Source organism: Bison bison, unplaced genomic scaffold, assembly GCF_000754665.1.
Source record: "Bison bison bison isolate TAMUID 2011002044 unplaced genomic scaffold, Bison_UMD1.0 scf7180017864160, whole genome shotgun sequence".
Lineage (NCBI taxonomy): Eukaryota > Metazoa > Chordata > Mammalia > Artiodactyla > Bovidae > Bison > Bison bison.
The window spans coordinates 8651870-8669987 of NW_011494732.1; the positions used below are offsets into that span (position 1 = coordinate 8651870).

At 45.2% G+C, this 18118-nt stretch overlaps 1 protein-coding gene and 1 long non-coding RNA gene across 12 annotated transcripts in view; one reads left to right on the forward strand and one right to left on the reverse strand.

Annotated features, from left to right (window-relative positions):
- The window catches only part of LOC104989650 (acyl-CoA dehydrogenase family member 10), a 48537-nt gene extending 40300 nt beyond the window's left edge, over positions 1–8237 (forward strand). For all 11 annotated transcript variants that reach the window (XM_010841394.1, XM_010841386.1, XM_010841393.1 and 8 more), the window contains 5 exons: positions 595–753; positions 1777–1949; positions 3876–4019; positions 5033–5110; positions 5706–8237. In XM_010841394.1, the coding sequence (XP_010839696.1) occupies positions 595–753; positions 1777–1949; positions 3876–4019; positions 5033–5110; positions 5706–5846 (695 nt within the window). In that variant the 3' untranslated portion in view covers positions 5847–8237. The remainder of the gene's footprint in view (positions 1–594; positions 754–1776; positions 1950–3875; positions 4020–5032; positions 5111–5705) is intronic.
- LOC104989648 overlaps positions 1–18118 on the reverse strand; it is a 55517-nt gene that overhangs the window by 12791 nt on the left and 24608 nt on the right. Inside the window, exon 3 of the long non-coding RNA XR_825397.1 lies at positions 11896–12134. This is a non-coding gene — a long non-coding RNA (uncharacterized LOC104989648). The remainder of the gene's footprint in view (positions 1–11895; positions 12135–18118) is intronic.

Here is an 18118-nt window from a genome sequence, read left to right on the forward strand (position 1 = left end):
AAGGGCTGGTGATAATCCTGTCGTTCACTAGGCTTTAACTCTCCAGGGCCCTCGGTACATGCTGTGGGGACCTCCCCTCACCGAGTCTCCACCCTTCCCCAGAAGGTCTGTGGTATTATCCCCACTTCACAGAGAAGGAAACCAGGATGGAGAAGTGACTTGAGTCACTGCCCAAGGTACTAGTCCCCCTATTGGCAAGTAGAGAACCACCCAGAGTTCAAGGCTGGCCTGAATCTGAAGCCTGTGCCCAAAGCCAGCATGTTTCTACCTCCCGTGGGAACAAAGCAGAACAGGCTGCCACTGATAAAGTAGCAGTTTTCAGACTTTTGTCTCCAAAGTATATTTTCAACCCAATGTGGTGCTTTACAAATCAACTGTTCTTAGGATGTTGGATTCCTTCCTCACTGGGACAGAAACCAGTTGCTCTTATTGCTGGTCAGAGGGCTGCATGTCCTCATCTGATCACGTGACATCTTAAAGGGCCCCATCTGCTCGCTGACTTCAGCTTCTGTGGGCCAGGAGACTCAGTGTTTAAGGAGAGCTGATGGCCGTGGTGTCAGATGATGGGGGTCTGTCTCTCTCCTTTCCTGGCAGGCATCCTGGATCCTCGCTGCCAGCTCTGCGTGTTTATGGGAAAAACAGACCCACATGCCCCACGCCACCAGCAGCAGTCTATACTCTTGGTTCCCATGGATACCCCAGGGATAAAAATCATCCGGCCACTGACGGTGTATGGGCTGGAGGATGCACCAGGTTGGCCTTTTGGGAACAGCTCGCTTCTCTGTGTGGGTCTGGGTCTGGGTCTGGGGAAAAGGCTTTGGGCAACCCTTGCTCAGTGCAAAAGTAACACCTTTATGAGTCTAAGGAAATTTGGAAGGCCATGTGCTCCTGCATTTCAGTTCCATTCATGAGTATCAACCATGTTGGCAAGTTTCAGACAGGCATTCATCTGTTGTTGTTGTTGTTTTCTCTTTTAATCATAGAAGACAAGCAGGAGTCTAGGAGGTAAGAAGGCTACAGAGAATGGAGGCAGGAAGTGGCCTCCAGACCCTCTCTTCTAGACCTCAGTGTGGAAAGCCGATTTCCTGGCTTGGAGGTCCTCTCATAGGGGCTCTTTCTCTCTGTTGATGATGTCCACATTTTGACTTCAGAGTTCCCATAGGGTCAATACACTGTAGAGTCACAATACTGCTAGGGAGTTCCAGTTTAAGTTAGAGTTACCTTTTTTTTTTTTTTAAAGATTTCTTTATTTTTGGTTGTATCTGGTCTTCACAGTTGCCTTCAGGCTTTCTTTAGTTGTGGTGAGCAGAGGCTGCTCCTCATCATGGTGTGTGGGCTTCTCATTTTGGTGGCCTCTCCTATGGTAGAATATAGGCTCTAGGTGCACAGGCTTCAGTAGTTGCGATTTGGGCTCTAGAGTGCAGACTCAGTAGTTGTGGTGCATGGACGTAGTTGCCGCGAGGCATTTGGGGTCTTCCCAGATCAGGGGTTGAACCCATGTCCCCTGTTTTGGCAGGTGGATTCTTAACCACTAGACCACCAGGAAATCCCTAGAGTCATGTTTTAGAAAAGGAATGCCAAGCTATTCATTTGTTATTGTGTAAATTAGTGACTTATTTTCTATTTTTAATAGGCTCCATTTTGTTCTCCCTCACTGTTCAACCACGTTCCTGTTAGAAGGCTACAAAAGGGCAGAAATATTGCCAGCAGATGAGATAAACACATCCAAGGAAAATGTGTAGGCAGATCACTCGAAGTACCCTTTCTGTCTTTCAGGTGGCCACGGTGAAGTCCTGTTCGAGCAGGTCCGTGTGCCCAAAGAGAACATCATCCTGGGCCCCGGCCGGGGCTTTGAGATTGCCCAGGGCCGACTGGGTCCCGGCAGGATCCATCACTGCATGCGGCTGATTGGCTGCTCGGAGAGGGCGCTGGCGCTCATGAAGGCCCGAGTAAGTACTTCTCTTTGCGCCTGTCTCTGGACCAGAACGACCCATCTGTCTTCCTTTCAGACTTCTAATCCTAACTGTTTCCTGAGAGCAGACTTAGCAGGTGAAGCAAGGTGATGTTCTTTACAAGAAGCTGTGTCCTTGTGTTTGCTCTGCCTCTTTTACTTTGCTGAAGTTTCAAATCCAGAGCAGAATGGGCCTTGCCCTGTCAAGGTGACCAGAAGGAAAAGGCCAGGCTCTGTGACAGCAGAGGGCAAGGTTCCAAGTCCACAGGGTCATGGTCTACTGATGACCATTTCTTCTATCAGTTCATCTTTAAAAATCAGGTAATAGAACTCAGGGCTCTAGCATCCAGCCCTGCACCATCCTCCTCCCCCAGCACATTTAAAACTTTATTCTTCTGTGACCCCTGGAAGGTTCTCCACACAAATGAAAGCTCTTGCTGGCAATGGTAATTCAAATCAGTGATACCAATTTTGCAAAGAAAACTGAAGGAACCTTTGAGCCCCCAAAATATCTCACAAGATACTGTCCAAAGAACAGAGATGGTCATGTGTGCATAGATCACTGAGCAAATCTGAGATTCACACCCTTTTACTGTCCAATTTCTTTGTTTTATGTTTTTGTTTTTAGTTTTGTTTTTTTTTTTTTAAAGAAAATGCTCTCTTTAAGGGCTCAGGTACAGTATCTAGTCTCATCCTGCAGAGCAGCTTGAGTGTACATGCCAGAAGTCTTCAGTTCAGTTCAGTCGCTCAGTCATGTCCGACTCTTTGCGACCCCATGAATCGCAGCACGCCAGGCCTCCTGTCCATCACCAACTCCCAGAGTTCACTCAAACTCATATCCATCGAGTCGGTGATGCCATCCAGCCATCTCATCCTCTGTCATCCCCTTCTCCCCCCCCCCCCAATCCCTCCCAGCATCAGAGTCTTTTCCAATGAGTCAGCTCTTCACATGAGGTAGCCAAAGTACTGGAGTTTCAGTTTTAGCATCATTCCTTCCAAAGAAATCCCAGGACTGACCTCCTTCAGAATGGACTGGTTGGATCTCCTTGCAGTCCAAGGGACTCTCAAGAGTCTTCTCCAACACCACAGTTCAAAAGCAGTCTTAGAAGGTTCCAAGTATTGATGTGGCCATCCCACTCATAGGACCTGATCATAAAGAGTAATTAGATTTGATACTAGGAGGTTCACCACAACCATGATTATAATACTTTGAAACAACCTGTGAGGCTAACAAGTAGAGCTTGGTCAAATAACCCTGGTTATGGGCATGCAGTGAAATTCCAAAGCAACGCTGTAGAAATCTGTTTCTTAATATATGTAAAGAGATAACCCTTAATTAAAAAAAAGCAGGCTACAAAAGCATTATAAAGAATATGATTCTATTTTTTTGTTAAAAAAAATGCTTTTTTTTTTTTTTGGTCTGAAAATGTATACTTTTCTGCCATTAGTAATATAATTGGTGTCATTATCTGTTTTTAGTTAAAAAAAAGGGGGCAGAGAAAAGATCCCTTAAGTTCTTCTGATTGATTGTAGTTTTCAAAGACTATAGAATCCCCATTGCAATAACAGTTGCCCACAAGAGGGCTCTGGCACCCAGACTTTGCTCCCAAGAGTTCCTCAGGATGTGAAGCAGGCCCTCTGTCAGCAGAGGGCGCCCTCCTGGACTGTGTGAGGTGCCCACAGTCACTGCCTGGTTACCAGAGTAGCCCTGGGCCACAGGCGACTCAGATCAAGCTCTGTCCTGCTTGGAGGCCAGGCCTGCCCAGATGGGGCAGAATGGCTGGAGTAAAGGGGTTCCTGGAGATAATTTGTTCAGCCACCACATTGTCTAGCTTCCCCCATGCCCCCGCCCTCTCCTGTGCTTCTTCCACCCTCTCCTCTGCAGGGCAGTCCATGCCTCCTATCCTGTCTCCTGTGTCCACAGGTGAAGTCCCGTGTGGCCTTTGGGAAGCCCCTTGTAGAGCAGGGCACGGTCCTGGCAGACATTGCCCTGTCCCGCGTGGAGATCGAGCAGGCCCGGCTGCTGGTGCTGAAAGCTGCCCATGTCATGGATGTGGTGGGAAATAAGGTAGGAGGCTGAGGGACCTCACAGAGGACAGGTCCAGAGGACACGGTGAGGGATGCCAGCCCAGAAATCTAGATGTTGACTCTTCCCTCCCCACTCAGCAAACCACAGAGAAAGCGCTTGGCTCCTTGACATAAATAACTTTGCCTCAATTCTTGTTGGAACTACCTGGGCAGCTTTTCAAAAACGGAAACGATACAATAAAGAGGATTGACCTTTCTGTTTTACTGACCCAGTGACCATCTGTCAGCAGGCCTGACAGGGCCATATGGCCCTGGCCTGAGCCACAGACCTGCCTGGTCTTCCAGGCATCAGGCAAACTGAGAATAAGCCAGGGAGTTAACCAGAGGAGAAGCTTTATTTTCAACATGACATTATTCCTTAAATGGCTCTTTCTGAGTGCCTCCTAACACCAGGCATGATGCCATGTCAATCCATCTCTCCATCCATCTCTCGGGAGAGATGTCTTCTCCATCTCTCTCCCGGGTCTCTAACCCTTAGCTCAGAGGCCTCGGTAGCAGGGGGTGACCCAGGCTCAAGTTCCTAGTTTCTTGGTCATCTAGTGCCAGGTATGAGGGCTCTCAGAGGCTTTGATTGAAATCCAAAACTCAGGGAAGATGCTTGTACTTCAATTCCCCAGAGTCCTGGCTGGCCTCATGCCACCTTTCCTTTGGAAACAGAGCTGGTTGTGACCCCAAATGAGGCTCAGGCCAGTCCCCACTCTGCATTGTGTGTGCAGTGATGCTGCCTGTCACCTGGGAAGATACCCCTTGTCTTTCCTTGACAAGGCAGCTTCCCACACCACACAGCATCCTAAGTCACTTTCCTTGTCACCCCCACTGCCTCTCCACCCATTGGTGCTGGGCAGGGTCCATGCACCAGGCAAGGCTTGTGGTCCAGCAGGACCTCAGATCTCTATTCTGAGCTGCTGTTTCTACTCCTCCCTGTGAAACTGATCAGTCTTCCACGCATTCCACCCTGGGGTCTGCCCTCCTCACAACTCCTCTTCCTTGTAGGCTGCAGCTCTGGATATTGCCATGATTAAAATGGTGGCCCCATCCATGGCTTCCCGAGTGATTGATCGTGCTATTCAGGTGAGCACAGATGATGGATCACTGGTTCTTCTGAATCATTCACAAGATTCAAAATTCCTCTCCTTCAGCTGCCCAACCTCCTGTAAACTAACAGCCGCCCTTTGTTGCACACCCCCCATAATGACTGTCCTTTTCCTCCCCAGATACAACCCTATGAGGGGTCCTATTCCTGCTTCCATTTTGAATACATGGAAACAGAAGCACAGCAAAGTGATTTGTCCAAGGTCACTCAGCTTGCAAGGAGCTGAGCTCAGATTTTGGGGAACCTAGGTCCTTCTTACACCAGGCCCAGCCTCCTAACCACACAGAGATGCCTCCTTCCCAAATCTCAATCCATGGGCCCTAGAGAAGGACTTCCCAACAGCAGAAGTCAACTAGCAGAACAGACCTGGGGAGCCTGGTGTCCCTGGGATGGCTAGTGAGGCCCCACCTGGAGTCTTCCAGAACACTGTTGTCACACAGGTGTCAGGGGACAGCTTTGCAATGTGGCTGTTCTGAGCTGTCCTCACATCTTAGGAGCAGGCACTTGTTCGTGGGGCTCTCAGGGATAAGGGCTCACCCAGGGCTTCCTCCCCTCCTGCTCTGTGTCTTCCAGGCCTTTGGAGCAGCAGGGCTGAGCAGCAACTACCCACTGGCTCAGTTCTTCGCTGGGGCCCGAGCCCTGCGCTTTGCTGATGGCCCTGATGAGGTGCACCGAGCAGCAGTGGCCAAGATGGAGCTGAAGCACCACAGTTAGACCCGCAGGAGCCAGATTGTCCCCACCAGGCTTGTTGTGCCCAAATGTGAAAGGCCTGGTGTGTGTGCTCCGTGCACCCCTCCCGGCAGCTCTGTCCTGGGACCCTTGTGAAGTTGGCCTTGGTGGGTCCCCACAGAACACACTTCTGTAAGAAGCCTGGAGTTGCCTGTTTCAGGCAAGGAGGAAGAGGAGTAACCAAGAGCTGAGTGGGTTTTGGCACAGAGCCTGAAGAGCTGGTCTTCAGGCCAGGAGCTGGATGGGCAGCCGGGCCCCTTCTCTCTGGCTGTGGTGTGCAAAGGCTGTGGGCATCTGCATGAGTATTAGGAGACCTGCTGGGCCTGTGGTTGCTCCCAGGGCCTGCTGCTCTGGCCCTCCCCACCCCTTCTCTCAGCTGATGGCTGCAGCCTACAAGCCTGGGGTAGGAGAACTCCTGGGAAAAAGGAATGAAACCCAAATCATGAAGCCACTGCCATCTGATTTTCTTTGAATATCCAAAACACAGAACACTGAAATGTTAATTTAGAAAGAAACTTTGGAGACATGAAAGAATAAGAATGTATACTAAAGAGACATCATGAATGCTCTATATCGTATAAAAAGAATGGAGAATGAAGGCTATCACTTCAACCCCTGTTTCAGTAATGTCAGTTGCCTCCGCATATTTGAGTTTATACAAGATCCTGCCCAGTGCATCAGCCTCCCTGTACGCATGGAGGGCAAAGACGCAGTGACCCATAGTAGGTCCCAAACCAGCCACCTCAATGCTACTCATCTAAAGGTCAGCAAAAGACCATGGCATTCTGGTGTGTGAGGGCCATCCTCCATCGGCTCTGTAGTCAGAATATTTGTGGGGAGAGGAGGTGGTGGGAAATATGCCATTACAATAGAGAGCAGTACTTTTCCCACAGAGATAGGTGGACATACTTGCTCACTTGAGGTCTGAGTTCAAGGAATGGGTGCCCATGAGCCCAGGCAGTGAGTGGAGATAAGCCACTGGCTCTTAGGGCCTGGTCTGCTAATCTCATGATCTGGGATAATGTGGCCAACAGTTGCCCGTTTCAGGTCAGACCACATTGGCAGGGATCACCCTTCACTGTCTGCTGCCTTGCAGACCTGGCCCCCTCAAGGAACTGCTTTACCAGAGAGAACACCCACCTGATGCTACAACTGCATGCCTTCAGGGTATTGGGGAGTCATGGGGGCTTGTGAAAATGCTCCTCAGATGTCCTTGCCTCAGTGGTCTGGGGAGGCAGGCCCTCCTCTACTGCTTGTTGTTCACAAAGACAGTTAAATTCAACTCCTCCCCCACAATGAATTGCTATCACACCAGCCGCACTGTCAAACCTTTTGAAAACTGGCAGGGTTCTAGCAGCCTGAATTCTTGCTTTGAGTCTTAGTAAGGAGGGGTTTGAAAAAGGAAGTGCTCTGGCATGTGTATCACGTGACCCTCAGGTTTCTCTCATGGCCTCTGAAGTTAACCTTGCTTGTTAACTAGTGCAGCTGCAGGGATGAAAATAGAAGCTGTGGGGCGACCGCACGTCTCCCTCAGGTTCTGTGGGGAAAGGGGAAGCCCTGGGTGGGACAGTGAGCGTGCTTAAAGGATGTGACTCACAGAGATGCGGCCTCCAGCAGCCCCTTATCCAGGATCTCCCATCCTGTGAAATAATTCCACTCACCACTGTCAACTGTACCCTTCCTCTTGGTTGGGCGCTAGTCTAGGCCTTGGGGAATGTGCAGGAAAACAAACTGGCCCAGTTGCTGACCCCCTGACCCCTGGTGCCCTGAAGGTGTGTGGTTGTAACCGCCCCAGGTGGGTGTTCTCTCAGGTAGGGGACGGTGGCGAGTATCTGAGATGGTGGTGGGTGATGTGGGTGCTCTAATAGGCACTGCTAGGGGATGGGAGCTGGGGGCTCAAGAAGGGAAAACTCATTCCAGAAGAGGCATTTGAGCAAGACCTCCATGATAAGAATGGGCAAGGGTGCTTCAGAAGAAGGAACAGCAGATGCAGAGGCCTTGCATGGCAGTCCAGTGTGTCTGGGTGTGGAATACCAGAAGGTAGAAGGTGCTGGGCCATGTGAGACCTCAGGGCCTTTGGTGGGGAGTTTGGTGTTGATTCTAAATGTGACAAAACAGTAAGTTTAGGTCTTAGCGTGACACTTTGATTTGAGTTTTTAAAAGCTGCTTCTGCTCTCCAAAGTTCACCAGGATAAAGAAGGAATAAAGGAAGATTAGAGCTGGTTCAAAGTTCCCTAATGCTGCAGAGGGCTGCAAAAAAAAAAAAAAAAAGTTAAAATTAAAAAAAAAAAAAGAAGGAAAGGTGGAGGATGAGGGGCAGGGGTCTTAACGAGTTATGAACAAAAAATCTGAAGAATAAAGGAAATTTAACCTGGTCTTCATCTCTCTTTTTTCCCCTACCTTCAGCAAACAGCTGGCATTTTTGGTTGGCCAAATGTGCTAACCAATGTGGTGCTGTGACAGCATTGTGCTTCTCTGGAGTAGGAGTCCGTGTGTGGTTGTACATGCATGCTTGGGCATGAACAAGCTTGGCGGGTGATGAGGGTACCTGACCAGCTTTATTTGTGGCACACTTAATCTCTTGCCACCATCTCTATGTGGCCGGGTCTGCCTTCTTATTAGCCTGTCTTGGGTATGGGAACAAAATGTCATCATAACATACTGATTTTTTTTCACATCGACTTTCTGTCTCAAAGCAATTGGACACACAATTCCTCTGCTCATCTCTTGGCATCAGAGGCTAGATTCCCATTGGACTGAGCCCTCCCCAGTGGCCCCATGACAGTTGCAGGGCTCAGAGTTCCATCTAGAATGCCAGCTGTGATGGGGCGTCTAGCCCTCTCTTCCCATTCTCCCCCACCTCATGCTCCCTGCAGTTACGTGTGGTCCTGGCATCCACAGCTGCCTGTGTTCCTCCCAGCCTTGATTTCATATACTATCAGATAATTCCAGAATAATCCTAGAAAGGCTGTAAGAAAGAGACTGGATTCCAGAGAACTCCTCTGGTTGGGGCCCCTTTAGGAGAATGTCACTGGAAGTGATGTTGAAAGAATAGGCTCCTGCATTCTCTGGCAGCATCCCCATTCCAGAGTCCCCAGTGTTCATCTAAGAGGGGGCTCCTGAAACAACCCAGAGCTTCTGAGTTCCCCAGGGATGCCTTGGGGAGGCCAGGGCTATGCTGCCGCTGGCCTCTCTGTAGTCCCAGGGAAACTGGGGGGCAAGCCCAGAGCTGAAGTTTTGGTTGAGCATCTCTGGGATCTCTGGATCCGTATTTATACTGCCCTCCATGGTGCCACGAGGCTACAGCCCTCTCCCCACCACTGAACTTGCCAACGCATGTAAGCATCACAGCAGAAAGACGGGAGAGTACCAGGCTCCAGCAACCAGGGGTCCAAACCTGTGACCATCTATTGGACAAATACTCTGGGAGCAGAGTTCTTTTAATCAAGATGGCTGAATAGAGAAATGATTTCAGGGAATTTTTATCAGTATTAGATAGATAACCTAGTGGTAAAGAGCTGTCACAGAAAAACATAGACACTAAAGTGTTAAGGACAAATATTAGTTATACTCTACTGCAGTAAGAATGAGGGCCCAGCATGAACTGACCTCAGCTTCCATTTGTACAGGGGGCATCTTAGGGAGAGAATGAAAGCAGGGAGGGGCAATGGTGGGGATTACACAGGGAAATTCCTGCTAAATCAACAGAAAGTGGGAAGATGGAGGGCACCAGTCCACACGAAATTTATCTGGGTTTGCTAACTGGCACTTAAAGAATCTAGGCTCCTAGCCTCCCACAGAGACAGGAAGGCAGGGTCCTATTTTGAAGCACTGGATGGAATAAACTGGCAGTAACTTCTGGCAGCCTTGAGTTTCCTCAGGCAGGCACATTCGCCAGGCTCCAGCCATCCTAGGGATGTGGCCTTGAGCTGCTAGAAACTGTATTAGTGTCTGTTCAGGTCTTCGGATGTGGTTGGGGGGGAGGGGGGAACCACATCATTCATACTGAGAGTCTGTAGTTTTTGTAGGCTGAGCATGAGGCCCAGTCAGCAAGAGTGCTTAGAGAAGCCTAGCAAGAGGCTAGTCAGGGAGAGGCTCTTTGTCAGTTAAGCTTCTGGATTCAAATGACCCTGGGTTTCAACGCTGCCTCTGTGACAGATGAGCTGGGTGATGATAGAGAAGATATTTTCATCTTACAGAGTTGGTTTTACCATTTGGAAAATGGGAGAGAACAGCATTCCTTCCTAGGACTGTTTGAAGGTAAAATGAGCTGACTCATGAAGATTAAATATGAAGCCTGTAGTACATACCAGTGTGTCATGTGGCTGGATTCTGGAGGGGGCTAAAGAGGAGGCTATGCTCAACTTGAGATACAGGCCTGTGGGGGTCCCACAAGACTAAGTACAGCTGGACCAGCCACGGCTGTAGCTCTCCCACAGGCTAATGTGCAGAGGAGTGAACCTGGGGATCTGGTTTAGTGCCAAGTGTGACTCAGCAGACCTGTCTTCCTAATGTGCTAACAGTTACTGCTGTTTGTTTGGGGACCCCATCTGGAGAAGCAGAGTGAGGAGAATGGCTAGACTCCCCTCACTTCATCACGTGGATACAGTAATAGCTACTAGGTATGGGCTAATGCTTGTGGTAAAAAAAAACCTGCCTCCCAATGCAGGAGACGCAAGAGACGGGAGTTCAATCCCTGGGTTGGGAAAATCCCCTGGAGGAGGGCATGGCAACCCATTCCAGTATTCTTGCCTGGGAAATCCCATGGGCAGAGGAGTCTGGTGGGCTACAGTCCATAGAGTCATAAAGTCGGACACAACTGACATGACTTAGCACAGCACTTTTAGTACCTACCAGGTAGAAGGCAATGGCACCCCACTCCAGTACTCTTGCCTGGAAAATCCCATGGATGGAGGAGCCTGGTAGGCTGCAGTCCATGTGGTCTTGAAGAGTCGGGCACGACTGAGCGACTTCACTTTCACTTTCATGCATTGGAGAAGGAAATGGCAACCCACTCCAGTGTTCCTACCTGGAGAATCCCAGGGACTGGGGAGCCTGGTGGGCTGCCGTCTATGGGGTCGCACAGAGTCGGACACGACTGAAGCGACTTAGCAGCAGTAGCAGGTGCCAAGAACTGCACATGTTAACAACTGGCAAATAATTTTTTATGCCCATTTTAGAGGTGAGGAGACTGAGGTTCAAAGAGGTTTAATGACTTGCCTGAGTCTGAGTGAACTTCAGGAGTTGGTGATGGACAGGGAGGCCTGGCTTGCTGCAATTCATGGGGTCGCAAAGAGTCGGACACAACTGAGCGACTGAATTGAACTGAACTGAAGATCACACAGCTAGTCAGTGAATTCAAACTTAAATCACAAGACTGCAGAGCTCTTTCCACTCAGAGGCATGGATTTTTACCATCTCTGAGAGGCTTCCTGAGAGGTGCTGGCTGCCTCACCTGGGGGAGGAGGAAGAAGAAAAAGCAGCCCCAGGCAGCCAACGAGAGCATGTACTGCCATGAATAAAATATGTGAGTCTGTTTCCAAAGCTGGGGAATCTTGGGGGTACCTCCTTACTGCCTAGGGGGCAGCCCCTGTGGGAACATCTGCATTAGGGCTGAAGGTAGGGCATGGAGTGCTGATGGCCTGTCATCAGAGTGTGTGTGCATGTGTGCACATAGAAAATAAAGAGGGCAGCCTATGCACAGGCTGGACCACTTTTTTTCCTTTTGCTCCTGAGAGAGAATGTCTTCTTGTTTAACTATTGCTCTGAATTACTCCCCTTCCCCCATACACAGTTTGCAAAACAGAAAACTCCCTCCATTTGATAGTGTCAGTATCCCAGCATTGGGACTAAACAACCAAACATCTAAAATCTCACCATTCAATGACCCTGAAGGACATCTCAGTTACCACTGTTTTTAGAGAACGGGTGGAACCTGAAAACACTGTTGGGCCCTAACAATAAAATGCTTTGGAATATTTCAAAGCTAAGACTTTGTGTAACTTCTTAGAGGAAGTGAATGACTGTTTCTTACCCAATTCGGAGCTTCTCCCAATGATCTCGGCATGGTGGGAGGATAATGTTTATTTATGTCAAAGTGTTCACGTCTCTTCCTTCTGTAGCATCCTCAAAAGATGTTACATTTTGCTTGCTTAGATCCTCTCCCTGCTTCATTCCTCTTCCCTCTAAGGATACTTTGCTTTTGTCAGTGTCATTCCTGGCAGTGAGTCCACACAGACAAGGGGCAATGGAGAATAACAGAGAAAGTTGTACCTAGAGAAAAAGATTAAAAAAAAAAAAAAATTAGACCAAAGACTTACAGAAGAGCAAGAAAACATATTGAAAGTAAAGTGGAAGAAAGAGTCAACACATATTGTCAAGGAGAAATCTAGGTTGAAAGTTAAATTGTACTTAATGTCTTGGACAGACTGAGCCACATGGAGTCACAGCTATATTAGGGTTTCAGCACATGCAGTTAATCTTGAGCTGCAGTATACGGTTGACCTTGAACTGAAAATTGGTGAAAGCAGCTAAGAGAAGCTAGGTGTGATTACTGAAGACTTCCCCAGAAGATGGGGTTTGGGTTGAATCTTGGTAGGAAAGATTTCCTTAAGCAGAGATAGTTGGATGGGCCTGGGGAAGAAGGGCCCCTAAAACTAGGGGGCCATGGTGAGAAAACTGCTAGTGGGGTATGGTGAGCACCACAGACGAACAAACCAGAATAAAAGAACCTATGACCCAATGTGTGTGCTAAACTGATACACACAACTGTGCACACCAGTGGGAACCCAGCATGACCTTGTATAGGCTATAATATGATTTGAATGAGTGACAGTAAGGTCCTGTCTAAGATCACACAGCTGGTTGGTGCCTGGCTCCCATTTTCAGTTTCTTTCCATTTTAATACGATTTTTCTTCTTTTAGACAAAAAGACACAGAGTGGATGACTTTCAGATATGCTAAAAACTCCTCCCCTGGAATGAGGAAAGTCTGATGCTACTAACAATGTTTATTATTCATGGAAGGGAATGCCTGTTTATATGGATATGTGAAAAACTGCCCTTAGGGGTCATGTCTAATTTTATTTGAACTAACTTTAAAATTAGAGCACAATACTAGTTTTATAATCATCTTTTAATCACGTCACAAACAGTAATCCTTCAGCATCAAAGACCAGCAAATCTGGCAGCACAGGCTTTTAATTGAAAAAAAAGGACAAATGTTAATCTGCTTTTGTTTCTGGAGGAGGGTCATTATTCAATGTCAGATCCCTACTGCGGGTTGAATAAAAAATATTTCAGAAGAAGTCAGAATAGATTTTTAAATTTTTATTTTTAAATGTCCTGTGAGGACTCATAAAATAAAACAGGCCCCAGATGTTGCCAGTATACTGTATTCACAATCAGAGCTTTTGATTAACTTGGTCTCCCCCCTCCTTTTTTTTTTTTTTTTTAAATTTGCTTTCTATACTTTTAATTGAGGATACAGAGATGAAAAAGACTGTTCTTGTGGGAAAACTGTCTTCCAAACTCAACCTCTGAAAAGAGCACAGTCTTTCTTCTCTCCCAGTTACTGCATTGTGTAACCTGAGGCAAAACTACTCAACTCTTTGTGCCTTAGTTTCCTCACTTGTAAATGAAGATAGAGTGGTAGCTACCTCAAAAGCCTGTTGTGCAGGTGAAATAAACTAATCTATATAAAGTACTGAGAAGAGCGTCTGGTGCACAGTTAAGTACTGTATGTGCTAACTGTTCTGCTGATTTGTTGTCTCCATCACTATCATAGCTCTAATAACCTCAAAGATCAACTGGATTGAAGATCTGATGTTGAAGTCATTGGCAGAGAAAGCCCAAAAGATTAAATGTAAAAGAAGGCAGGTTGGTCTTAAAGAGCCAAGAAAATTTGGCACAGAGATTGATGGAGAGAATGACAACCCTAATGAGGCCAAGTTGCAGAGGATCTGCACAAAAATCCTTTATTTTATAAAGTCATTATTGATTGATAGGAAATAGATTTGAATCAAATCCTTTTTGGAGCTTATCATTAAGTAGGCACCCCCAAAAGTATATGTGAGAGTAGACTTTAAATTCAGGTTTATTTTATTTTGGAAGAGAAGCTCATGCTTTGTTAGTTTGGATTGAATGCAACAAACTAAATCTGAAGAAAAAGAAGATAATGAATACTTTTAAAGCACTTACCACATCCAACCACTGCTCTAAGAAACATGTTATTTCATTTTATCTTAACAATGGTATGGGATATGTCCTGTTAACCTGTTTTATAGGTGAAGAAAGTGAAGCTAAATGAGATTAACTCACATGGTTGAAGTCACTTAATTAGTAAATGATAGAGCTAGTATTCAAATACAGGTCTGATCCAAAAGCCAATGAAAATGCCACTCTACAACCACACCCAAGGGAAAAGACTCCTCCTCATAACTACCTTGGGTAGGTTTACCAGCAACAACCAGGTCTCCGGTGGGCACTTCTTCCTGAATGCTTTCAGACTGCTTTTGTAATTTATCCCCAGCTCTGACTTCTGGCTCCTCCAACTGCCTACTCAAAAAGTCCAGGTGGATAGCTGATGTGCATCTCAAACTCAACACGTACAAAAGCGGAACTCTTGGTTCTAGGACCTCCACCCAAACATGTTTCTCCGGCCTCTTCCCTTTAGGAAATGGCAACTCCATTCTTAGGAGTTTTAGCCCTGCACAAAGGAATTATCCCAGACTTCTCCTTTTTCCCCTTCTACCCACATCAAGTCCATTTACAAATCCTCTATAAAATATTCCTTAAATGTCACAGAAAACAAAATAAATTCTATAAAACCCCCCATATTACACAGTGAGTTCAGTTTTCAGCAAGAAATTTTTATATTTAAATATTAAGAATTTTAGTTTTAAATCTTTCAGTAAAATCAACAAAAGATGATCAGGTCAATTTTACCTTCATACCTATTACCAGTAGTTACAAAACTTTATCAATAGTCACAGAAATATTTATAAATGAAATATAAAGCCTTTCCCACCTCTCAGATTTATCTTATCACTTATGTCCAATTTTCAAAAACTATTCAAACAGAATTCAAGCGTAATGATATTCCATTATGGGAGAAAATCCATGGCAAGATTTTTTTTTTCTTAAAAATATCTCCTAAATGTTCAAACACAGAAATGTAGAAGAGCAGGGTTTAGATTTGGGGGACAGCAGCTAAGTGATAAGGTTATCTCCCATGGGACATTCCACCAGTAAATTTGGGCATTTGTTGATGAAAATACTTCTCACATCTTGCCTCACTAAGATTATATGTCATCTGATGGTTGCCATGAAAATAGCAGTAACACTAACAAGGATTAGCTCAGGGTTTTACCACAGAATACAGAATTATTTTCTGTGAAGTCACTTGGGAATCAATGCAGATACAATGTTGGCATAAAAAGCTGATGAAACTTAAGTAGGGGAGTCCAAACTCTTTCTCCAAATCAGAGCCAATCCATTCCTTACCCTGATAATACCTACAGCTTCATCATTTAAGCTCTGAGCCTCCTCAAACCTCATATCCTCCACAGATCCTTTCGTAATAAATTCTAGCTCTCAGTTCTTGCTTATGTCTCTCAATTCATATTTTTAAAATAGCCTTCATATTATAATTTAATAATCTAATGATAGTGTCTTGCATGGTTCTCCAGAAGTAAACTGAATAAATAGTCTCTGAGTGTGTACCTTGTGCCAGTATTAAGTGCTATCATGTGAATTATTTCCTTAAGTCCTCATAATGATACCTTTTAAGCAGGTATTATTAATCCACTATTTAGATGAGGAAACTGAACTTTGGAGAGGTTAAGTGATTTTCCCAGTACAAGTTATTTCCTCAAAACAATCACTTGTGCTTGATTGTAGGCTATTCAAGGTAAAGGTGGCTCACCTCTTGCCACTTCTCTAGGATTCAGAAAGGGCTTGGCTCACAATAGACAAAAATGACTTAAAGAAAATCAACAGTGAAAAAAATAAAAAGAACTATACCTGATGTAAGCAAGTGAGAGGAAGACTGTTGGGTTTGTTTGTTTTTGTTGAAGAAATAAAATATACTGAAAAAGATAACAATGTCTACTTACTATTTTGAAAAAGTTAATTTAAAAAATCTTATGTAAAGTTGTAACTATGAACATACCATTTGGTCATAATTAGTTGTGAGATATGTTGCAAATCATTTGTTATTACTAATAAAGTAATGAAGTACATATTTCATTTCTTCAAAAAATTTAAGTAGTAACAAAATTAAAAATATTTACTCACTATATTTTCTTGACTAGAAGAGAAAAGGTATTAGAGCTAGACCTCTGGGCAAAGTAAACATACGTCTTGAAGGAAAAAAGGTTAAGAACCAAAAAATATTGGGAAAGGGATCACCTATGACTAGACTCCTTTCCTAACTAGATGAACATAAGTAACTCACGTAAGCAATCTGGCCTTCAAACACATGGGACAAACTAACTCTACCCACCACCAGACCATCCTTCAGGGGGAATTAGGTGTTACTTTGTGTTCTGAGTTGGCATCTGCTCTATTCTCTTGTTTCTCCAAGGATGGTGAAGGAGCAAAAGGAGCTTACTGCTTCTGGAAACTGCCTAGTGTGTTGGCTTTGTGAAAATGAAATCAATAAGCTTTGAAGTTGACACAGCTGCCTCCTTCTCAGAAAAATGGAAGGTCAAGGGATGAGTCTCTTAAAAGATTAAGCTTAAAAAGACAGAAATCTATCATGTAAACCTGGCTGCAAAAAAATGTCTTTATGATTTTAAACAAAGAAAGTTGTGAATGTCCACTTCTCAGGAAGAGTTAAGAGATTAAAGGCATATCTCACTTTCTCAGCATTAAAATATAATAAAAACCCATTTCCTACTTCTCCAATGTGTTGGAAAATCGATTAGGTAATGTCTGCGAAGGCTTTCAGGTATAACATGTTATCTCACTGCTAAGTGTTATTCTATTTAAACTTGTTTCTGCTTCCTTTCTGGAAACTCCCATGTCTATCTGGGATGCAGTGATGGAGATTATTAATTACCTGCAGTCTTATAAGCCTGAAAATTCTGAGGAGCAGGAAAGTTTAAAAAGATAGAAATGAAAATTTGGGCACATTCAGACAGAGGCTCATTTAAATGTCAAAATAATTATTCCAAATCAAAAAGAATCAAAATAACCTGTCACCTCACAGCTCCTAAGGGGAAGAGAAGGTGCTTTGTAAAGTCAAAATGATCATAATCATTAATACACTTAACATACTAAGGAAGAGCAAAAATACAAAAAGGCAACAATTTCAAATAATGGGGTGTGTATATGTGTACTCAGTCATGTCCAACTCTATGACCCCATAGACTGTAATGGCATGGGAATGTAATGGCATGGGAATGTAATGGCCAGAGAGGAACCAGAGATCAAATTGCCAACATCCGTTGGATCATCAAAAAAGCATGAGAGTTCCAGAAAAACATCTGCTTTATTGACTACACCAAAGCCTTTGATTGTGTGGATCACAACAAACTGTGGAAAATTCTTCAAGAGATGGGAATACCAGACCACCTGACCTGCCTCTTGAGAAATCTGTAGGCAGGTCAAGAAGCCACAGTTAGAACTGGACATGGAAAAACAGACTGGTTCGAAGTCAGGAAAGGAGTACGTCAAGGCTGAATATTGTCACCCTGCTTATTTAACTTATATGCAGAGTACATCATGCGAAATGCCAGGCTAGATGAAGCACAAGCTGGAATCAAGATTGCTGGAAGAAATATCAATAACCTCAGATATGCAGATGACACCACCCTCATGGCAGAAAACGAAGAGGAACTAAAGAGCCTCTTGATAAAAGTGAAAGAGAAGAGTGAAAAAGCTGGCTTAAAACATAATGTTCAAAAAACTAAGATCATGGCTTCAGTCCCATCACTTCATGACAAATATATGGGGAAACAATGCAAACAGTGACAGACTTTATTTTGGGGGGCTCCAAAATCACTGCAGATGGTGACTGCAGCCATGAAATTAAAAGACACTTGCTCCCTAGAAGAAAAGCTGTGACAAACCTAGACAGCGTATTAAAAAGCAGAGACATTACTTTGCCAACAAAGGTCCATCTAATCAAAGCTATGGTTTTTCCAATAGTTATATATGGATGTGAGAGTTGGACTATAAAGAAAACTGAACACCGAAGAATTGATGCTTTTGAACTGTGGTGTTGGAAAAGACTCTTGAGAGTCCCTTGGACTG